Raw genomic sequence first — 25,333 nt, 5'->3', positions numbered from 1 at the left:
GCTGTAGCTAACCTTAATACCAAGCTGTTCTGAATCCTTCAAGAGCAGTGCGGTCACTGAAGGATAGCCTATGCATTGCTGCGAGGACTGTCTAGCTGAACTTTAGAAAGAGTGCGTTGTAATACAGAAAGTTTGTTCAGATAAGCCTGCAAAGTGGTTATCTACAATACTGTTCAAAAGTTTGGGGGCAGTATGACTTTTCATTGTTTTTGTCTCTAATTATTACAAATATTTTGAAATATTACTGTATTATTACAATTTAAAATAGCTGTTTTATTCTACTTGTACTTCTTCTTATTTGTCTTATTATTATAATAAAATGCAATTTATTCCTGTTATGTTAAATGTTATGTTTATGTTATCATTACTCCAGTCTTCAGTGTCACATGATCCTTCAGAATGTTGATATAGACCCATTCTAATATGGTCAAGAAACAGTTCTTATTATTATCAAAGTTCAAAACAGCTGTGCCTCTTAATATTGTTGTGAAAACCTGGAAAAATATGCATCCTTTCATAAATAGAATTAAAAAAAGACATCATGTATTTTACTTTTTTTGTAACATTATAAATGTTATAAAGAGTTCAAACTTTTGAATGATTGTTTGTATGGCGACATTCAGTTCAAATACTGACATTTATTAATTGGGTTTGGTGCAATGCAGATATTTGATTGACGCAGTTATTGATTTCATTCATATTTGCATGGGTTATGTGTTTATTTCTATTTATTTTAAGCATGCACTTAGCACATAAAATAAATACAAGTCCAGTATTACCTCTATATGACTTACAGGACAATTGAAGATAAATACTTTATTTTACAGTGTCGTGCAAGATCCTAAGCTCTTCTCTCTATGACTGTTAAATAAATACAAAATTAAAGCACATTATCATGTTATCTTTATGATAGCTTCCCTTCATCGGTTAGCGCTATACTACACACATAGAACCAGCTGTTAGCTTACTAACTTAACCTTCCTAACTGAAAACACAAAGGGAAATTTTAAAGTTGGTAATTTTTAGCTTATGCAATATGATATGATATGTCATTTTATTTCTGTCATTAGTTACCCTCATTTTGGATTTCATCAAAAATATCTTAATTTGTGTTCTGAAGATGAATAAAGGTCTTATGGGTTTGGAAGGACACGGGGATGAGTAATTAATGATGGGTGAACTATCCTTTAATAATTACCATACTCTCATGATTTAAGGCTGAATTTGGAATAGCACACTACCATACTGCTCTTACTGATTCTGCAGTATATACATTAACATTTAGTAGATACTTCTATCCAAAGTGACTTACAAATGAGAAACATCACATTCAATTTGTCATAAGATCCGGCAATTTTTTCTGAAGTTCATCTGCAAAAAACTGATAGCTCTGTTGTTAACCATCAACCATCAAAGTCAAACTGCAGTTGGGTTATTTTGATTAAGTAAAAATAACTTACAATTTTCTTTCTTTCTTTCTTTCTTTCTTTCTTTCTTTCTTTCTTTCTTTAGTTTTTTTTATCTTAAACTCTTCTTTTGCAGTACACAACACAATGGGAGAAATAGTAGTTTGCAAGTGTGCTATTCAGCCTGAATACGTTAAAGCATTTTCCTATCATTTCTAATTAAGCTAAAGAAAGTGTCCAAAAAAAATTGCCTCGGCAAATAGAGAAAAGGGAACATGTCTCTGAGGCGGAGAGCAGCATCTCATAGAAAAGTCTTTTCAACAACTGACTCTCTTTCAAACAATTGGCGATCTACAGTGTGCCTATGAGCAAATATATAAAGAAAGACTGGAGCTTCCAGACTAATTCTGAATAGGAGGCTTTTAGATGCACCTCACATTTATGCTAGTTATCATGTGCTTTAGTAGACACTGTGGTTTGGACGCTCTCATCTCCACCACTCGTTGAAACAGTTATGTAAGAAATCTGGGCCTCGACCGAGGAACCACATTAGTGAAGTGACACATACGTGATGTCATAGAGAGCGTCATGCAGTTCAGTGATACACCAAAGAATTGACATTTATTGAAAATACACACTATGCTTATGAAGACATGGGGAAAACCAGGGGAAATAAAAAACAGGTCAGCGTTCAAATCCGTTCTAATGCTGCACATCAAAGCATGTGTATATTCATGCCTGTATTTTTAGGCCCAAACATTTGCATACTTACATGCAAAATTACTGTATGGATTCATGCACATTTAATTCTGAGGGAATTGCACGCTGATTCTCAAGCACCCGCAGGCATACGCTCAGAGGGTTATCATGAAAGAAATATCTACGACGTAGTAACAGCGCATCATATGCATATGTATTTACAGCATGCGCAAAACACACAGGCACGCACACACATTGGCACAGGCCCTATCAGTGGCAGGCTTCTCTTTGCTGGAGTGATCACGGGTATGCAGCCTAGGCAGTGGAATCAAGCAGTTCACACATCCACACACAGTTATATAAGAGTGCTGAAGCATTCTGAAGCGCCAGTGGGTTTTTAGATCATGCCGTGTCAAAGCTGCAATCTTCTACAGAGCTACCGAGGACCAAAAAGTGCTGGGAGAGGGGGAGGGGAGCACGAAAAAGCAGGAATCAAAGGGACTGAGAGAGCGAGATAGAGGGAAATTTTGAGAAAGAAAGCCAGCTGGTAGAAGGGACATGTTGGAGGAGAAAGACGAGTGGGGTCATAAGGGTGAAAAGGGTAAAAGAGATAATGGCTAAATTAATTTCACATGTTTTTATCTATTTGTTCCACTTTATCAATCAAAATTTTTTTGCCTTCATCCAGTTAAAGGTACAATTTGTAAGATATTTGCAGTAAAATATCCAAAAACCAATTGGCTAGTGTTATATATTTTGTCCAGCCGATTACAAACAATATCTGTAATGTTTTCAACTACTTGTAAATCATGAGAAAATTCCCATTTTAAACAGTGACATGGGGCAGTGCAGTCGCCTGTCAATGACGTTAGTTACCATTTTTTACCGCCTTTACTGACGTAGAAACTACATGACAACAAACCTCAACTAGAAAGAGATGCTGATCTCGCTTGTGTTTTACTCGACAGATGAGCTGTTTTGATTTGTATCTTTACAGAAAACGTATGCTATTATAACGATCAACAAGATTAGTATTATGGGGCATACACACCAAACGCGGGGCATCGAGTCTCTAGACCCGTGCAAGGACGCATCTGATCCATAGTCTGATCGCGTCTTTGCATTGACTTTGTATCTAATCTACACACGCAAATCGTTGAACTTGTGTTAGATCCATGATTTATCTTTCCGTCTGATTGATGGCTGTCCGTGGTTGGGTAGAAGACAACAAATCCCATCATTTCACGCTCCTTCTTAGCGTCATCAAACCACGTGATTGTTTATTTTTTGGTAGTGCGCCCTCTAGTGGCAGGTCCTACAACCTATACCTTTAATGGGAGCCACAGTATTAGCAATTAGCTTTAGCATGTTTCTATTAACAAATGCTGATCCTTAAATATGGGGTGTCATGGTTTTTTTTCTTTTTTCTTTTTGCAATGTAAAATATGTTTTTAGGCCTGCCAAAGGTAACATACAATTTTTTTATATTGACCTTGACCAAATTTTAACATATATTTGAATTGCATTTGCTTTCTCAGCAATAGTTATGGGGTCAATTTTACCCGTGGCTGTTTTTCAAATGTACATAGCAGATATAAAATAAAACATTCAAGTCTCCCAGTCATTGGCTTTTACTAAAATGATATAATTTACAATTCAATGTAGTTAAAAATTATTTAGATAAAACCAGATCAAACATTGAGCATGTATATACCTATAAGCACCAGTGGGACAAATTTACCCGCTACAGAATGCAAGTATTTTCACGCTGTCATTTACTTGCCGCTTATGTTTTAACATTGTACATTTCTAGGCAACACCCTTCACTCACTGACTTAGCGGTTATCAGTTTCATAAATTAAGTAAAAATGACAAAGAAAAGATGGAAAGTAGGTATTAGAAATACTAAATGCCATGAGTGATGGAGAGTCTGATGGTAAGTTGAGTCCTGGTTCAGCTTAGCATCTGACGGCTCATCTGACAGTAATCCAGCTATCATATTTACTATCATATTTACATGTTTTAGCTTAATATTACTTGAGGTATTCAGTCAATCACAAAACACTGAATTGCTGGCCAATCAGAGCACCCCTCTCTTTTCAGAAAGATGAGCTTTTGAAAGGTGGAGCATAGAGGAGAAACAATAATGTACAGTATGAGGAACATAGTGTTTTTTGAACCTTAAACTGCTTAACCACATTGCATTACACCAAATACACAAAATTATGTTTTTTTTTTTATTAACGTCTTTTGACCCCTTGGTGAGCATACAATACTTGTTTTAAAGGGGTAATCGGATGCCCATTTTTCAAAAGTTTATATGATTCTTTAGGGTCTCAATGAAAAGTCTATAACATTTTTGGGTTAAAATTTCTCAATCTTAGTCTAAAACAGTATCCTTTTTACCTCGTCAAAATCAGCTCTTTTTTCATCAAGCCATTTTGGTGCAGGTCCCTTTAAATGATAATGAGCTCCTGTTCACCCCACCCCTCTCTTCTGTGGGATGATGAGCCATCTCATGAGGATGTTAACTTTAGCAGTGGATCACGGCTGGATCACGAATGATTTGTGCGAACATATATGCATTTATGTAGATGTTTATGTAGACTTCGAAAACGTAATCCACTGTGTCTTTAGTGGCTCAGATGTCGGGAGAAAATGAAGACAGATAAGTTCATTAAAACATACAATAACAAACCACCTCAATCACTTAGGAGAAATTTTTTTCTACAACCACTCTGGCATTGAAACAAAGGTGGATTTTTTCTTGTTCACTCAGTGCAGGTCTGAGATAAAATGGCTGTCAGTCAAAAGTCATGGGAGGGGCCTGTGCAGAACTACATCACTCTGCCAGCTTGATCTGAGAAAGGGATCATTATTGTTGGGGATTTTAAAAAAGCACTTGGGGGATTTTTATCATTATAGAGTGGTTGTGTACACACACTGCCAACACACATTTACATTTAAACATCATCTAATTTTCCGATTTCCCTTTAAAAACACAAAAAAATATTATTGTAATGTTATGAAGCTATGAGAATTCTCGTAGCTTCATAACATTACTAATTGAACTACAGAAGTCACATGGACTATTTTAATGATGTCCTTATTACCAGTTGTGTCGCTGTCTTTGCAGGGTAAGAAAACTCAGACTTCATCAAAAAATATTGTAATTTATGTACCCGTCTGCTCCATTGTGTTGAATGTCTTACGGGTTTGCAATGACATGAGTGTGAGTAATTAATGACAGAATTTTCATTTTTGGGAGAACTATCTTTTTAAGATACACTGAATAAAAATAATTGTATCACAACAACAGTACACTAAAGAATGTCACAAAAAGGACAAAAAAGTTTCATAAAGGCAAAGGGTTTGCAAGTTTCAGAAACAAAGTGTTTTGTAGTTTTCATAGATGGTGTAAACAGCTGAAAGTACATATCGACTATCAGCAGGCGCTCTGGTGTATCAGTGTCTGTAGGGCTCTCACCCTCACGGGCACACGGTGTGGCCAAAACTGGCTGTGTCTGGATGACCCAGACACACACACAGACGCACAAATGCCGAAACGCTGCCCGATAAAATCAATGAGACTGGCCGAACAACAACGGGTTTGCATGTGCGGAGGCTGCAGTAGGTTAGCTCAAGGCAGAGGATGGACTGGTGCAATAGTAGATGGCAATAAAAGAGGAAAACATCGTCCGGCATCACAGCGAATGGCCTGATCGCTGGGGCAAGCAGGGATTTAATGAGTCCTCATTCCCTTTTGTTCAACCACACTCTCTTTCAGTCACTATCTCTCTCTCATTTTCTTACTCCAAACATGACAATCCATCATAGGGCTGGCAGGGGGGATGGGGCACATGCCTCTGGACCCTGAGGCACTGGGCATAGAGCACACACACAAATACACACATGCACACACACATGGGAGTCCAGGCCACTGCCTGTGTCACCTGATATGACATCGCTTAGCCTATAGAGAGGCCACGCACCCAGCCGAATGGCCCATGATCATAATAGCAAAGGCCATGCTCTGCATTATTGATATATCTAGACCACAGTTGTCCTGTAGGTCATGAGAGTTGCATCACTGTGAACTATACCGGATTCCCAGCATTACCGGGACCACAGCAGCTGCTGTTTGAGCTAGAAAGGGGCGAAATACAGGATGATCCTGCATATTGTGATAGAGATCAGTGGAGCTCAGAGGAAATAGGTGAAGGATTTTGTAATGATTTTGTAAAGGAGACTTAAAGAAAGTAGGTACACTGAACAATCTTTAATGATATGGGTGTTTTAAAGCATTAGTGGATATGTAATGGTCTTAAATGGACAGATAAAACGCTTTATTGTAACTGAAAGAGGTAAATGCAGGATATGATTGTGACAGGGGCTTGGAATAATTCCAAGTTTATCTATGCATTTAATGATTTCTAGGCTAGTGGGGGGAAAAAAAGTTGTGAGGTGCTGTAGGGCCTGTTTCACAGTAGCTACGTAAGCAGCGTATTTTTTCAGCACAGAATCTATTTTTGTTGGGCTGTTCACGCTAAATTAAAGTGACAGTGCATTGTTCATGGTCAAAATAAACATGGGTTGACACAAAAAAATGAGCAATTTCACAGTTTCACAGTCACCATATGACTTGGAAAAAAAAACTTAAATGATAAAGCTCTATTGTACCCACAAAAGCATGTTTAAATTATTTAATATTTAATATTTATTTAATCTCATACAAACTTTACAATCGTAAACAAAAGCATGTGGATCGAGGGCTACACACTCAGCAGCGGTTCATTTGTGTTCTAGAAACAGTGCCAATGTGAAAGCACAAAGTTCATGTGCTGCTTCAGTTCTGCATATGCATCTAGTGTGAAATGAGCATCAAAATAAAGAAAGAAAGAAAGAAAGAAAGAAAGAAAGAAAGAAAGAAAGAAAGAAAGAAAGAAAACAGCATTTACACTAGTGGTTCTCAATTAGTGGGCTGCAAAATGGGTCACAGTTCTTTTTTATGCAAATAATAAAATGAAGTTACCATATAACAACATAAAAATGCTTTCAAAAGGAAGGAGAAACTGCTTAATGTCATTGGCAATGCATCAAATCAAACTCTGGTATTTTGCTTCAAATTGTCACTGCCATTTTGCATTTACATGTCACTTGATAAAACAAGCTGGATAGGTTGTGTAACATCCACTTGTCCTTAAAAACCATCATTTTCAAATTTAAGTGAATTTTGTTGACACTTTAAAGATCTTCGACGATTTTCATATTTTTCATGTTTGGTCACCACTTCACATAGTTCAACCAAAAATGAAACTTCTGTCATCATTTACTCACCCTCCTCTTACTCCAGTTTCTTTCTTCTGCAGTTCACAAAAGGAGCTATTTTGATGAATGCTGTTAACCAAACAGTTGATGGTTGCCATTGACTTACACAGCATTTTTCCGGCTCTCTTAATTTGGTGGCCAACAGCAGCTGTTTGGTTACCAACATTCTTCAAATGATCTTCTTTTGTGTCAGCTGAAGGATATTTTAAGAAAAAATTAGTCCATAAAATGTAGTGTGATGACATGTCATTGTTAGCCATTTGTGTCTGAAAATTACATGCATTACATTAATTTAAATAATTTTTTGTAATAATTTTATTGGGGCACATTACAAATCAGAGTAAAAATCTATCAAGCAACGTGAAAGTTGGGTAACGGTTAATTATATTAGTAGTAATTAATGATGAAACAGATGAGCATCACAAAACACAAATAGCACAGTTTCCTGAAAATGAAAATGAAGCACATTTAATAGCATTTATTGAAGTTTTTGGAATTACTAGCAGGGGCTAGTAGATTGTGGAGCAGTAAAGCTGGGTGTTGTCATTATGCAGGGACTACAAATGCACTTCAGCTTTTGGAGCTTTTACCCTCATGTGCTATATGTAGTGTAATTTCACTATAATTATGTTTTCTTGAGTGCAATACTCACCACTAACAAACTTAAGTGTGTAATGCTTTAATGAAAAAAGTACTGTAAATGCGATTGTGTCTGTTCGCACTTACTCAGAAATAACTGACAAGAAGAGCTTAAGCTGTGTTCAGAGAAATTGCACTTTCACTGACAAGAGCTTTTTTAAATGTATAGCTGCACATATCTGAGTGGAGTCAATAAGATTTCTCTTAAAAATAAAAACAATATTCAGCAAGGATGGATTACATTGATCAAGAGTGACAGTGAAAAAAAATTATATTGCTACATTGTATATGTATATATAGTAGAGCTATAAAGAGACATCAAATAATGTGTTGGGTTGGTGCAGGGAGTCAAATATAGTTCACATTTCCTGAAAGATTTAAAGACTTTTCTAAAAGAGTTTATAAAATATGCAAATTAAAAGTAGCACAGTTAAAATAGCAAAATAATAAGTGAAACAATCAACATGACCCATCTACTATCTAAGCCTCTCTAACTGTGCAAGCAAACATTGCAGACTATTTCAAGTTAAAAAAAAGTCCAACTTTTTAAAACCAGTCACAAAATCCTTGCATTATGTTTTGTTGTCTAGATGGTTTTGAATGCAGGAACGCATCTTCTGTTAACACCCCTTGAAAAACCATTAAGGTCCATTCAGGGTCAGACAAACCCAAACTCAACCTAATTACACAGTGCTTCCTTGAGATGGAGTCATTAGCCACTTTTCCACTGTCGGGCCAGTGCGAGCCAGGGCTTTAAGCAGGCCGGGCGGTGCTAATAGCCTCGGATCTGTAGCACTGAGGCCATAATCACGCAGTGTTTCCACTGTCGGGCCAGAAGCTCTGCTGCGATTCATTAAAACCCGCCCTTTACACGCCTCTCAGGAACAACGTCACACAACCCCATCATTTCACCAACAAAGAGAAGCTATCAGAAAACTAATATAAAGTCAGTCACAGGAACTAGCGCGATCACAAAACGAACACGGTGAAAGCCGCCGTTTGTTTGCATGCTTTGTTAAAGATTTAAAACCAAAAGCATCAGTGTTTTACAATAATACGTGATACATTGATCATAATTAATTAATCAGGATTTAAAATGCTGCAGTATGAACATAGCCTATACGTGCTTATTCAGTCGAGACTGCTTTTGTTTATTTGTAGTCACAGTAGGCTATATACATCACATTAAGAAAGAATGATCATTTCTATATTTTAATAAGAGCTTCCGAACAAGAACCATTATTATATTTTTATTGACAGGCTACGCTGAGCTAAACTCTAGAGACGAGACTTATGACAGATAAATTATGTTACTAAATAAATACACTATTAAGATAGAGAATATGCTTACATCTGATTTCTTCAAGCGGTCGAATTTAGCATGTTTACCTATATGGTAACATTAATGTCTAGCATTCATAGTCTTTTGCATCGTTAATAAATATTTCTGCCTTGTATAATGATCATAATCCACATCGGATCAGGTTATTTCAAACACTCGCTGCTGTCTAAAAGTGAGATTTGAGCTCAAATGATTTGAAAAGACTTTACTGCTGATGTTGCTGAAGCTGTTAACTTTCTGATATGAGGAAGCACTGACGAGGCACGATCAAGCCCTGGAAGTTACAGTGCAAACACGACTGGTCCTGGCACACACTAGCACGCCAGCTTTTGGCACGACAGTGGAAACACAGCTATTGCCCGGTCTTCAGACAACCCACAGACTAGTTGGTTTTGAAAAATATATAATTTTGCTCATGCTTAATAGGTAGATGGGTAATGATAGGCCTGCAGTGTGTGTGTTTGTAGTGAGAGGGCAAGATGCTGGGGCAGCGCTAGATTAATAAGCATTTGTAGTATTCAGTCAATGTGCCTGCAAGCTAAAGCACCTGATTACCAGGACCCTGTCCTGCACATCAGCACATTCAAGCCTGTGGGAGGCTGATTAAGAGTGAATGCTAAATTTCTTCTACAATGCTGTCAATGAGCATCAGAGAGAGAGAGTGAAGGAAAGACTGAGAGCAATGGATAGAATGAAAGTTCAAAGTCAGCCACTGTCAGGAAGAAAGTGTGTGCATTCATGTCAGTGTGTGAGAGAGCACTATATATGCCCTATGTGTAGCAGCTCAAGCAGCTGGTTACATATTTCATACATGCCGCATGATGAGGGCACATCTGTGAGCTGGTTGTTTGAGCTGCACTCAAGGAATCAGGGTTTGGTTTGTTAGCATAGCCCAGGTAATCCCTGTGAAGTATCGGAACTTGAGGTGAAAGAGAACGCTATCAGACGCTTATCAGCTATTCGAACAGAAAGCTATAAACCTGAAGTTTACATTTACTTAAAAAAAAAGAAAGAAAAAAGCTACTGATCATCATGTGTACTTCACTCTCAAGGGTCTGCCCAAGCCGGCAGCATTTTGACCTGTGCTTAAATCACAAACGTGACCTGATCAGATCTCCGATCCTCTTGTCTGTGATGGGACAAAACCCTCCATTCACACCCTCATCCCCTCATAGATAAACAGACAGATGGTACTATCAATTACAAAAATTAACCATGGTTTTATTATAGTAAAAGTAATGATTTTTTTTTTACTTACCAATAACCATTTGTATAACCACAGTGTTACTATAAATGCCATAATTAGACTGTGGTTATAGCAAAACCATAGTTAATTTGTGTTTACCATGGTTCACTTATAGTAGCTAACGATTTTTTATTTTTTTGTAGTAAAACCATGGTTAACTTTCGTTTATATATATATATATATATATATATATATATATATATATATATATATATATGTGTGTGTATATAAACACTATACTATTATATGACAGCAAACAGCCCAGGCCCAGTACTTGTTTTATAAGGGTAGATACATTTTTACAGGGACCTTTTTGAAAATCATAAATGACACAATTGACTGACAATATGGCTGTGTGCAGCTCTGCGACTGAGAGTAGCCTCTGATAAAAGCCCCGGTTCACCAGCACAGAACGCTTTAATAGAAGGCAACATAATACAAACACTGCAGCTTTGCTCCTCTCTTTTCCTTGCCTCAGGCTTGACTTGCCCCTGACTCCTCTTTCCTCTTTGCCTATTCCACCATGTTAATAACAACCCCGCAGGCAGTGTTTCTGCCCCTGACAGACCCTCAAACGCTACACAGGGCTTGTGTAAAAATGTCCCTGTGCTCCATGCCAGTGTCATGCATGGGGAGTCTGGGCAGATTGCCGAAAGAGACGTGCTTACCCTGGGGCATCATTATCAGTCCAGCTCCCCAAGTTACCTCCATCCTCAAGCCCTCGGTCCACAAAAGCCTAACACGCAGAGCATACAAGACAAAAATTCACATATTCATATACATTGTAAATGGAGAGCCCTATGCATTTGATGACACATTGCAGACTAGAGTCAAAGCTACAACAAATGTGAAACATGCAATGGATTACAGACCGAATAGCGAGCTGGACCAAAGACATAAAGTATATGCAAACCAAGATGAAAATTAAAATTAAATTTATGCATTTAGCAGACGCTCTTATCCAAAGCGACTTACAGTGCATTCAGGCTATCAATTTTTACATGTCATATGCTCCCGGGGAATCGAACCCCCAACCTTGCGCTTACTTGCTTGCAAGCGCAGTGCTCTACCAGTTGAGCTACAGGAACACTTTGAAACAACTGATGAAACAATTTTTTGCAGGGCTAAGTTACGATGAAATTCACTCCTGTAAGCTAGGTGACCGAAAAATACATTTTGTCATTTTACAACTCGTGCACACACCTTTCAGCTTACAGAATGTCAAAATGAACATTTTATCATGCTTGTCAATACTTATCTATTCTTATCAACCTGTGAAAAAAATATGCCAGATTACCACTATATATATATATATACACACACACACACACACTGAACAAAATCATAAACGCAACACTTTTGTTTTTGTCCCCATTTTTCATGAGCTGAATTCAAAGATCTAAGACTTTTTCTATGTACACAAAAGGCCAATTTCTCTCAAATATTGTTCACAAATCTGTCTAAATCTGTGTTAGTGAGCACTTCTTTGCAGAGATAATCCATCCACCTCACTGGTGTGGCATATCAAGATGCTAATTAGATAGCATGATTATTGCACTGGTGTGCCTTAGGCTGACCACAATAAAAGGACACATATATATATATACCAATTGAAAGTAAAAAATTGTTATGCTTGGTGTCATTCTCACCAACGCTACATTGATCAACAGTAAAAAACAGTTATAATGTCAAAATTATTACAATTTAAAATAACTTCTAATTTTAATATATTTGAAAATGTAATTTATTCCTGTGATGTAAAGCTGAATATTATTTATTTTCATTTAATTTTAATTTTAATGTATTACTCCAGTCTTCAGTGTCACATGATCCTTCAGAAATGATATTAATATGTTGATTTGGAGCTCAGGAAACATTTCTTAACATTATCAATGTTGTGTTGGTTAATATATTTATGGGAACCGTGATACATTTTTCCATGATTTGATGAACAATCTTTATTTGTAATATACATTTTTGTAACAATATAGTTACAAAGTCTTTACTGTCACTTTTGGTAAATGTGATAGCTCCTTGCCAAATAAAAGTATTTTTGCAGCTATTATAATGTTTTTTAAAGCTACTGCCTCGCAGTGTATATTAGCCAACTTTGAAGAGAGAACAGGTTTACAAAAGATCATGAAATCCAGCAAAAACTCAGTTGCAAATGCTATAGATCAAAAGCACATATCTCTCTGGTCAATCAGGTTTTTTAATGGGCTAAAAAAAGATTTGACGACAGACGAATGTTTGTCCATGATGTACAATAGAAACACATTATATCTATTCAAAATCTTATTTGCAGTGAAAATTCGCCAACAAATGTTCATTCTCTTGTGAAAAAGCCCTCCGGCTGGTCAGTCTCCGTCTGTGATCAGCGCAGAGAGCCTGGGGAGAATCTGCTAAACTCTCTTCCTCCTCCAGAGCCTCTGCAGTCATGGATACAGCGCTGCTGCCTGATCCGAGAGGTCAAAGCCAAGGTCACAGAGCTGCGAGTGTACCGGCTGGAGATTTTTATGAGCGAAAGCATGTCTCTATGAGCCTACATGTGTCCACAGGGCTGATTAGGAATGTATGAAGTATGTGTGCATACATTCACTCCTTTTCTATGAACATCCACAACCTATCAATCTCATCCTCTCACTTACAGTATAAAAGTTTTACTCTTAGAACGCATTATGCATTCTGGTATTTTTTTGTAAAGCATATTCTGTCTATTGAAAATATCTGCTACTCTAAAGCATGAAAACTTTAGCTGAGACTCCCATTCACAGTAGTTGAAAATCAAGATGGCATCCAGGTCTCTGAGGACACCTCTGTCACCTTCAAGCCCATCGTTTTAAACACTTGTGTCAACAATCAATAGATTTAGGTTATCATCATTTCCTTTCCCACTTTCACATCCTTTCCTGCTCCCTTCCCTCTTGCCTTGTGGTGTCTTTGTGAATGAGGCTGATGGATGAGAAGGAGTAGTGCGTCCTCTCTGTGCTGTGACTGGTCATGTCAATATCCCCGAGTTAATGTGAGATTGGGTAGTGTTTGTGTGTGTGTGTGTGTGTGTTTGTGTGTGTGTGTGTGTGCGTGCATGCGTGTGTGTGTGTGTGTGTGTGTGTGTGTGTGTGTAAGAGAGAGAGTGTGATTTGGGAGAAGGTTGATACAGGGCAAGAGGACCGGGTCAACACCCAGCACACCTTAATATTTAATCAGACCATTCCCAGCAACTCTACACCCTACAGAGAGAGGGATGAGAAAAAGAGAGGAAGACAGGATAAAAAGAACTCGCAAGGACATACATAAAAACACCTTTATTTAGTTGCAAACAGTGTCCAAATTTAACCTTTCTGCCAAAGGCAGCAGAATAGAGGAAATTTACAGGCCATGCTAATGATATCAACTGATTAAAACTGTAATCAATGCAGCTGAATTAATAAAACAATATCCTGATGAATACATCAAATCAATCACAGTTATTTGCAAATAGTAATATTTTCTAACTCTAAGCCTTCACATAAAGCCAATTTAAAAGCATTACATTATTTTGACATACAAGTCAAATCTGCAATAATTGTTTCAGAGCCTTCATATTAAAGATTCTTTATAATAAATATAAAGTGTATACACTCAATATATATTTATATTAATCTAAAAAAGTACACAGCTGTCACTGGGGTGATACTCTATAAGATACAAAAGCTGAAAGTTACTAAGATGTACCTTTAAGGCACTAATGGGCAAGGCTGAAACCATGTCTTGAAAATTAGGTGGAAGAGTGTTTAACTAAATGATTATTTAAGTGAAATAAGAAATGTTAAATTCTAGTTTAATTCAATTTAAGAAGTAACCTACTTAAACTATTTGCAATGAATATTTCATTTTAAAATATGCAGATTTTCACTATTGTTATTTGTAGGCCTAATATTTCTGAATTGTTTGTGTGAGGCTTTGCTTTGCTCTGGTCAAAGGTCATGAATTCTATATATTATTATTATTATTATTACTATTATTATTATTATTAAATAATCATTAGTTTCTACTATGTCTATATTAATTATTCTTTCTTGCATATAGTTGTGACAAACAAATCATTCTCAGAATAGACCCTTGCCTTAGTTGCAAATGAAGTGAATACAAACAGATTTAGATGTACAAATGGCAATTCCTGGCATCATATGGTTTGACTAGTGGAACATCACGGTGAGAAAAGATAGCACAAGACACTGAGAATTATTAGGGACTCAGTTAGATTGAGTGGATAGAGAGAAACACAGAGGGAAAGAGACAAAGCGCAAGAAAATTAAAATGCCGTTCGTCACCTCGAGTGAAGTCTCGTTAAGGTTTCTCAGAGAGGGAGAGAAGAACTGCGGCAAGTGCACTAGAAAAATCTCACCTTATATAACACATGCAGCAAATGAGATATGGCCATTTAGCAAAGCACATATTCAATGCATTTACATACTGATCTATTCATAAATTAACAGTGTAGGAACTTGTAGCATTCTGTTAAAGGCTGAAATGAGCTTAAATGCACCATAGTTGTTTTAGAAGCGAAACAATCAAATTTTTGATGTAGCTGACTTTGGTTCCTTGTGTGAGCTGCAGCAGATGGCACAAGTGCAGTGGTTTTAAGGTGGAGGTGAGGGCAGATGACCCTGTCAAGGGGAACTTCAGTCCCCACTTTAACTAAGAGTTCACAGTACTGTCACATATAAGCATTTATACAAGAGCAGGGAGGAACAGAGAGAAAGAGAGAGAGAAAAAACTGCTGAGCTTGCAGACTAGATGGAGTGGTGAAAATTTAACTAGCCTGATGAAAGCATAACTTTGCATGTTAAGTATTTTCAAAGAGAGAGAAATAGAGAGAGAGAGAGAAAAGGGAGGAGAGGTAAAAGATGTTTAAGCAGTAAAAATTGAGAAAGACTGGTGAAAGGAAAAGGACAAGAGAAAATGACGACACAGTATGTGTACAGCAAAAGGCATAGCCTTTCAAAGCATCCATGTTTACATACTGTAGAAAAAAACTATGGAAAAGCAGCACAAAAACTACTGTATGTCTGATATTTCATGTTTGCATCATGGTAATTTTTAAAGCATTTTCCTCATATTATTTCTGAACATATAATATATATAAGACAAGACGTAGTTGTAGTTCATCCATCTTTTCTGCAAAGATATTTAAAAAGTGGTTTGTTTAACATCTACATCATTTCGACAAACACTACTGGTTTTTGTTTTATTATGTTTCAATGTATAGAAGCCAAAAGTTTAAATGAAATGTGTCTGTTATATCGAACTCAAATTCAAAGTTACTTCACTTTGAATGCAATGTAAGTTGCCTTTGGATAAAAGCATCTGCCTAATGTAAATATAAAATGACAAACTCTAGTCACTGTGCTTTCATTGTATGGAAAACATTCTGCAAAATATCTCATTTTGTGTTCCACGGAAGAAGGGAAAGACCAGAAAATTATGTCAGATTTGTCATGTTTGCGTGAACTGGCCCTTTAAGCTGCACAAACATCGAGTTGAAGAACTAATTGGTGAGTTGAAGGCTCGGCAGTCTGTCCTAAAAACATTCATTAACACATTCACTTGTCATTTCATGGCTCGAATGAAGCCAACTCTTGAAGTCTCACTACGGACATATTTTGTTAATGCGCGTGAATAGCAGCATCTGTAAATGTCTCTGGTCCTGTTCGGTCTTGGAGTACAAGAGTGTTTGTGTTAGGCACATGTGTTTGGTGAGACTCTTGACCTCAGATTGCTCTTCCACAAGCCTTTAACAGGGTGTGGGAGCTGTTTACTCTACTGGCAAAGTGTTGATTGGCTGTATGTGCTCAGAGGAGAACAGCTGCTATAATCAACCCAAATGACAGCTTTCCTCATCCGTCTCGTTCCCTCGATTCGTTCAACAAGTAACAGTCTGGAATTCAAAGCATTTTATACTCATCCCACCACCTTCTTCTTCTCTCTCTCCATCTGTAGGAGCCGTACGAGCGTCTAGTATCTTCCCCATTCTCAGCGTCATCCTGCTCTTCATGGGTGGCCTGTGTATAGCTGCCAGCGAGTTCTACAAGTCCCGTCACAATATCATCCTCAGTGCAGGAATCCTCTTTGTGTCCGCAGGTGAGTCTATTGAATGAATCAAGGACGAGATAAGAAATGTCAATTTAAACATACACTTGTAAGACCCAGATTCTATTGTTTGCATTCTCAATTGTTTTCATTTGTGAGCAGTATCTGACCATTTTAAAACTTTGTTGTGCCCCTGTCCGTCACTGACAGTGTTGGGAACGTTACTTTAAAAAAAGTAATTAGTTATAGTTACTCACTACTTGTTCCAAAAAGTAACTGAGTTAGTAACTGAATTACTCTATAATAAAAGTAACTCGTTACCAGGGAAAGTAACTATTTGAGTTACTGCCAAAAAAAAAAATCACCACATCACCATCATCACCACGCCCAACTGATAACCAGTTCTGCACATTCAGGATTTTTTCGGCCCTACTGGCTGGGAAAACTATTTTCCCGAAAGTGGACCTTATTCAATGTTACCATCAGGTGCCAGTCTTCAAGGAGGATATCTCAAAAACAGTGGTGATAACACCATTTGGGCTTTATGAATTTTTGCGAATGCCGTTTGGTCTCAAAAAAGCTGCACAAACCTGGATTTTTTTTATTTGTGTACTTAGATGACATTTTAGTCACCAGTGCCTCCACAAGAGAGCACCTCACTCATTTGCAATTGCGGTTCACTCACCTTGGCCAACATGGCTTGATAATTAACCTGCCAAGTGTCAGTTTGGCCTGGCTGCTATCGACTTTCTTGGTCACCGGATCACAAGCAAGGGTGCAGTTTCCCTACCAGACAAAGTCGATGCTATTACAAAGTTTCCTGTTCCCCACGCAACGAAGGCACAGCAAGAGTTTTTGGAGATGGTGAATTTCTATCATCGTTTCATTCCTCAAGCAGCTGAGCTTATGTACGCTTTGTACAAGGCCCTCTAAGGACACAGCAGGAATACACAGATCAGCTGGTCAGTGGAGATGACTATGTTGTTTGTGAATGCTAACCCGCCTTAGCACAGGCAACCGTGCTTTCCCAATCAATTCCAGATGCCCCCATTGCTATCACTACTGATGATTCAGACTGTGCGGTGGGTGCTGTACACGAACAGCTGGTAGATGGTGTTTGGCAACCCCTTGCATTTTTCAGTCGGCAGCTCCGCCCAAATGAGCAGAAGTACAGCACTTTTGACATAGAGTTGCTCACACTCTACCTGGAAGTAATTTATTTTTAGAGGGATGTGTTTTCACAGCGTTTGTGGATCATAAACCCTATGTTTATGCTATGTCCAAAGTTTTTGAACCCTGGTCATCACAACAACAATGCCACCTGGCCTTTATGTCCTGAGTTCATGACAGATATAAAGCAAATCGACAGAAAAAGCAACATCGTGGCAGATTGCCTTACTAGGGCCACTGTGCAAGCAGAACACTTGGGTATAATTTTGTCCAGTTAGCAGCTGACCAGCAATCTGATTCCGATGTACAGGCTTACAGGACAACTATCTCAAGTTTGAAAATATTCATGGTGGCAGGAGTTACGCTGATGTGTGATGTCTCCAGAGGCCACCCTCGTCCAGTGATACCTGTGGAGTGGAGGAGAGCAGTGTTCGACAAGTTCCACAGTTTGTCACACCCTTGGCGGGAAGCTCCACAGAAACAAATCTCATCAAAGTTTGTGTGGCATGGATTGAAAAAGTATGTGCAGAGCTGGACTTCAATGTGTGTGGCATGTCAGTGGGCTAAAGTGCAAAGACACATGAAAGCGCCACTGGAAACTTTTGAGGTACCAGAACAACCACTTTGGTTGTGCATTTCGGCACATCATTGGACATATCTTCTGACCCCATCCCTTAATTTACATCTGTGGGCAGAGGTGGCTCAGATCCTAGGTGTGCAGCTTCACCATACTACGGCCTTTCAGCCTCAGGCCAATGGGCTGTGTGAATGCTTTCATCGCTCTCTCAAAACTGCATTGAGGGCAAGTCTGACAGATGGAGTGAGCAGCTACCCTGGGTCCTCCTGGGCCTGTGAACGGTTCCCAAGGAGGATCTACAAACTTCCTCAGCTGAGTTGGTGTATGGTCAGGCTCTGCGGGTCCCAGGAGATTTAATCGCAGACAGCACAAGGCCATGGAATCCATCTTCTGAACGCTCTGCCCTCCTGGACAGAATCAGTACTTTCAAACCTGTTCCTACTTCTCAGCATGGACTGAAGGTAGCTTAGATTCCCAAAGATCTCTCTACGGCTGAGTTTATTTTCATTCGTCATGGCGCTCACCATCAGTCTTTGCTGCCTATGTAAGGTGGCCGTTTTCTAGTTCTGGAGGCTGGAGTTTTTCTGGAACTTCTGGAACTTTCCTGGTCGACATCAGAGGCTGTCCAGAATGACTCACTGTTGATCGACTTAAACCAGCTCATGAAGAAATAGGTCAGCAGATGGTTCCCACACTGGCTCCTAGGAGGGGTCGCCCAGCCACCAACAAAGGGATGGACCCCAGGGAGGAATCTCAGACTGTTAAAGAGGTTCAACATGCTGCAGACTCAAGTTACTGCATGTGTTCAGGGAGAAGTGTTCGAGCCCCAAGCAAGCTGCTGTTGCCGGTGTGGGTGAATTCTGGGGGGGCCTGTGTGGGCAAGCAACCCACACATCACTGATACATAATTGACACATCACTGACATACACACACACACATGCATATTTGACATGTCCCCTTTAAGAGTTAGAGAGTTTTGTTTATGTGTAGTTAAGACACCTAAAGTGCGAAAATAATAAATATACGACCTGATGCAGCAATCTTGACTCTTGAATCTTGATTTTTGATTGTTTACAAAAGCTACAAATACTTTGTTTGTCATTTTCACCCATCTTACTCATGCTGCCACAAATTATTTTCAACCTTTACTTATATAAATTTTACCAAGGTGACAAGCTGACAATCAGAACTTGCACCTAAATGTAAACGAAAACCTGATGTTTAAGTTTGGAAGACATTCACATGATCAAACATGTGTGTAGCGCTGTTCGATCAGCACAGTATCACTTAGACACAAAGACTTGTGCTACACTTTTTCGAACAAGCTGCATCAGTGCTATACAGTAGCCAGTTAGCAAGTCGATTTCTTTTTCTCTGACTCTCTTTGGTCCTGATTCTGTTGCTAGGCTTAGAGAGGCCGTTTGGGATTAAACTCTAAAAATATGGTGTCCCTGACACACTTTCCCAGTGATCCATCATGGTGGTTTCACTCTGTCACAGACAACTCCAGCAGAGTGTGACTGAAGTCAGCAGTGAGCCACAGATCATGTTCCTGTGAGGTCACCCACTCTAGTCCTGTTATAAGCTCACTTCTTCACTCTGATCTCCTCATTTACTTGCTCACTCTGACAAATTAAGGCACTCAGCGTTTAGTTTATGGCTAAGGGGTTAAGGATATTGTGAAACGGGCTGTGTTAACCCTACCATTTAGAGGGCAGTTATACTTTATTTTGTAAGGCACAGAGATGACAGTAAGGTTCTGTCATCCTCAGCTGCATACAGGGTCTAAACTTAACTTTTTGCTACTCAAAAGAGTAAATGTATCAGCTGTGACACAATTTTCAACTATTATTTACATTTAATATTTTTCTCATTATAATTATCTTATTTAAGCCATTTCATCCTTTGTTTCATTAACAGTTCATGCAGTTCATGGGAATTATTAAACATCAAAGATAAACTTCTGACGATAAACCACTGAGATTTAATCTGTTTACAACACACAATGTTTTCTTAGAAAAATCAGTTTGTATATCTTCATATGACTTAAACCTGGTATTATCAAATGTTTAAGGCAAGGCAAGGCAAGTTTATTTATATAGCACATTTCGTACACAATGGTAATTCAAATTGCTTAACATAAAAGAAAGTAAAATAATAGTAAAGAAAAATAATAACAAGCATTTTTACAACTTTTATGTACTTTAATGTACTTATTTAAGATTAATTTAAAACAGTTAAATGATTTTACTTTTTTTTTTTTACTGAAAATATAGTGCAATCAGGCTGGACATTTCACAGTGCTCATTCAATAAATGCACAGCTAAACAGATGAGTTTTAAGTCTAGATTTAAATGTGACTAGTGTTTTAGCACATCTGATCTCTTCTGGAAGCTGATTCCAACTGCAGGCGGCATGATAACTAAAGGCGGACTCCCCTTGTTTTGTGTGAACCCTTGGTATTTCTAACTGACTCAATCCTAGTGATCTAAGTGGTCTGTTAGGCTTATATTCAGTGAGCATATCTGCAATATATTTCAGTCCTAGGTCATTTAGTGACTTATATACGAGTAAAAGTACTTTAAAATCAATCCTTAATGTAACTGGAATTCAGTGTAAGGACCTGAGGACTGGTATGATATGCTCAGATTTTCTGGTTCTAGTCAGAATCCTGGCAGCAGCGTTCTGGATGAGGTGGAGCTGTCTATTGGTCTTTTTGGGAAGGCCGGTGAGGAGCCTGTTACAATAGTCCACCCTGCTGGTGATAAAGGCATGAATAAGTTTCTCCAAGTCTTGGCTGGAAACAAAACATCTAATTCTTGCAATGTTTTTTTAAATGATAGTATGCTGATTTAGTTACTGCTTTGACATGACTACTGAAACTAAGTTCTGTCTTCAGAATCACACCAAGATTCCTGACTTGATTTTTAGTTGCTTGACCCCTAGAGTCAAGGTATGCATTCACCTTGAAAACTTTGTTTCCCAATGCAGTGACTTCAGTTTTTTCCTTGTTTAACTGAAGAAAGTTCTGGCACATCCAGCTATTAATTTCATCAATGCATTGGCAGAGGGAATCAATTGGGCTGTAGTCATTTGGAGAAAATGCTAAGTAAATCTGGGTATCATCAGCATAGCTGTGGTGGGCAATTTGTTTCTTTCTCATTATTTGACTTAGTGGAAGAATATACAAGCTAAACAAGAGCGGTTCAAGAATTGACCCTTGTGGGACTCCGCATGTCATGGACGTCCACTTAGACTTATGCTCTCCTAGACTCACATAATAGCCTCTGCCTTCTAAGTAAGACCTGAACCATTTGAGTACCATCCCAGAAAGCCTGACCCAGTTTTCCAGTCTCTCTAGAAGTATGTTATGATCGACAGTGTCAAACGCAACATTGAGAACTAGCAATCTGATTAGCAAGTTTAAGATCTATTCAAAAACACAAACCTTCATACAGACAGTAACTTTAATAAATATATTGTATAATTGTGTGTGTGCTTCTGATTTATCAATTAATATAGATTTTTTTTTGGGGGGGGGGGGTGGAGACAAACATTTTTCATGTGGTGTAACTGTCAGTTTGAACTGTCAGTGAAGACTCCCTGCAAATAAAAGATATAAAAGCTGTCATTATGTGGCGATACCCTTTCAAGAGGTATTAATACAATATGTACCATTTACGTAAGGTATATATATATATATATATATATATATATATATATATATATATATATATAGATATAGATAGATAGATAGATAGATAGATAGATAGATAGATAGATAGATAGATTGATAGATAGATACTAATGTGTCCATTTAAAGTACCTTTATACATCTTTTAGGGGCAAATATGGTAAAAGGGTACCACCCCAGGAACAGTTTTTGTACCATTTTTCTGAGAATGTAGATTGTGAAAAAAGCATTTTAGCCATGACTTTGAGGTTAAACTATCTCCTCTCTTCCCCACAGGCCTCAGTAACATCATTGGCATGATCGTGTACATATCAGCCAATGCGGGGGATCCCTCAAAGAGCGACTCCAAGAAGAACAGCTACTCGTATGGCTGGAGTTTCTACTTTGGTGCTTTGTCCTTTATCATGGCTGAAATGGTGGGCGTGCTGGCCGTGCACATGTTCATCGACCGGCACAGGGAGCTGCGGGCAGGCGCGCGGGCTGCAGATTACCTGCAGGGCTCTGCTATCACACGCATCCCCAGCTATCGGTACCGCTATCGGCGCCGCTCACGCTCCTCATCCCGCTCCACAGACCCCTCGCACTCCCGCGATGCCTCACCAGTGGGCTTGAAGGGCTTTGGGGCTCTACCCTCCACCGAGATCTCCATGTACACACTCACCCGTGGGGGTGACACCCTAAAGGGCGGCCACGGCACTCCCACCACCACCTACAATTCGGAGAGGGACCACAACTTCCTACAGGTCCACAACTGCATCCAGAAGGACTTGAAAGACTCATCCCACACTAACACAGCCAACCGACGCACCACCCCCGTATGAGGCACAACCTCCCCCCATATAGATAGCTGGGTGAGGGAGACGGGAGCAGGGCAGAGAGGGGGCGGAGGCCCAAAATATTACAGACAAAACTTCATGTACCATGTGTTTTCATGATTTGGAGAAACCGGGAGGATTTTTACATTTCGATCAGAGATTACACATGTATGCATGACTTTGCCATTTGCCATTGACAAAATGATGCTGGTTTGGAATGAAGAAAGGCTATAAGAGATATGCAGAGGGGTTCTTTCGGCCCGTGACATGGGAGCTGTAGCTTGTGACATTGATTTGACATGTTTTTGTTAAGGAAGCATTTCACCACCCATCAGTCTACATGGATCAGCAAGCTACTGCTCCCTCATAAAGTCTTCTTCCGCTCTCCACTATATTCATCATATTTATTTGCTCATTTGTTATTTGCATTAAAAAAAACTGTGAACCACTGCAGTAAGGTATTCAGTAAGAAATAGCCCGGTCTGCAATCTCTTACAAAAGGTACAATATATATACATATAGTATATATATGTGTGTGTAAATATATATTAATTTTATAAATAAATCAACATAATAATCAAGACTTTTCAGAGGCAAAAAAAAGTCAAACTGCTGTTTGCTGGAGCTACGACTGTAGCTGGACGACTGATGAAATCACAGAGAATCTTCACTGCAAAGCTGCTGTACCACGAGACTGACAAAGACGTGCAACCTTAGACAAAATTCTATTCTTTTAAAAGAACCTTCTCATCTTTTTCTCAGTCCCTGTTTGCTTCCTTTTTTTCTCTACTCTCGCATTTGGTCGTCATGGGAGCGAACGACAGAAGAAGAAAAAAACGCAAACCCCTTGGCTGGCACGAGTGACAAAAAGGGGTCAGACTTCGCTGAAAGACTCCAGAAACGACTGCCAAGACGAAAAAAAGGGAGGAGGGGGGAGGAAAAGAAGAGGATGCTGAACTCTTAATAAATACTTGCAAGAACGCAAGCGACAAATAAAGTACGAAATATTACGAGTGACTCACGAATACAAAGATTAAATGCATGCTATAAATTTACAGCAAACCTGCTCTTGAAACTTAAGTTTTAAAGGATAATGATAATTATAAAGGGAAAAGCAATGTTAAAAAAGTTCAATATTAATGTTTTGTGTACTTTCTATTTTGGTTTTTATTATTATGAATTACATTATTATTATAATTAATCATTATAATAATATACTTTGGTGATAAACCAAGCAAACAAAATATGACAAAACTGATTTTTTTTTATTAATTCTGAGTTGGTTGTTTCTTTCTATCCAAGTGCATTTCATTTACTCCTTTCTTTTTCTCGGAATCACACGCCTTAGTCATTTCATATTTCTATGGATTCATTTTAAACGTGTCGTTTTCTTTGAAGTGAAATCTAAAGGTGCCAAAACAGAATGATCCTAAACTTGGATGCATCAAGTCCTGATGAATAAACAGACAAACCCAAGGGGGAACGAACTCGATGCTTCTCTGTGTTTGCAAACCCTCACGCACCCGACGAAGTCTAGAGCGCCATTCAAACCAGCAGAAAAACAGGCCGTGTTGTGAGCGAGCACGAGGCTTTCCAAATGAGTCAGACGTGAGTAAGTAACAGTAGGGAAGTGAAGTAACAGGCCACGTAATTACTCATCTGTTCCAGGCTCATCATCTATATGTGGGAAATGGTCTCTTAAGTATGTAATGTATCTGTTGCGCTAATAATGAGTGTGAATGATTCGGCATGTTTTGCTCTGCTCTGATGGAGCGAACCCAGAAAAATGGAGGGAAAAAAGAACGTGGCGGGAAAGTGTGCCATGTTCCAGAAAAACAGAACACAGGTTTGTAATAAAACATGTGACCTACTCAAGCGTTCTAGCATGCTTAAATCATCACTTTCATTTCCGAAGACCTTGGTGTAACAGGTTCGGATTTACACATATAGGACAGAATAGCTTCAGAGAGGGCTTGAGTTTTACTTGCAGAATGAATACATATAAGCATGAATTCATGCTCAATAAGAGAATATGTCAATCTAGACAACAAGCTTTCCTGTGATGAATTAATTTTCTCATGCAGATCTTTTTTTTCTGCTACTATACATATTGGATTCAGGCCTTCTTAATATATGCCGGAATATGATCCACTGTCTATAAGCGACAGCCATTTTGCGAGTCTTCCCTCCACCAAGGAGGCAGAGAGAGTGTGGAATTACAATCACACGCAAGCTGTGCTTTATGCCTTTTTCAGTTCTCTGAATTAAAATGCTTCCCTCATTCTCCCACTCCGTGTATTCGCTCATCCATCTCCCTCCATCTTGTTGGGCCAACATGCTTGTC

General features: G+C 38.6%; 1 protein-coding gene across 1 annotated transcript in view; it reads left to right on the top strand.

The window, feature by feature from the left end:
* cacng2a (calcium channel, voltage-dependent, gamma subunit 2a) overlaps positions 1-24,476 on the top strand; it is a 65,098-nt gene extending 40,622 nt beyond the window's left edge. Inside the window, exons 3-4 of the mRNA XM_052549941.1 lie at positions 16,643-16,783; positions 22,451-24,476. Coding sequence (XP_052405901.1) covers positions 16,643-16,783; positions 22,451-22,995 — 686 coding nt within the window. The 3' untranslated portion in view covers positions 22,996-24,476. The remainder of the gene's footprint in view (positions 1-16,642; positions 16,784-22,450) is intronic.
* The last annotated feature ends 857 nt before the right edge of the window (positions 24,477-25,333 follow it).

The sequence above is a fragment of the Carassius gibelio genome, chromosome B3 (assembly GCF_023724105.1).
Source record: "Carassius gibelio isolate Cgi1373 ecotype wild population from Czech Republic chromosome B3, carGib1.2-hapl.c, whole genome shotgun sequence".
NCBI lineage: Eukaryota > Metazoa > Chordata > Actinopteri > Cypriniformes > Cyprinidae > Carassius > Carassius gibelio.
The sequence above is the reverse complement of the archived record's forward strand: the minus strand, read 5'-3'. Positions and strand labels throughout refer to the sequence as shown.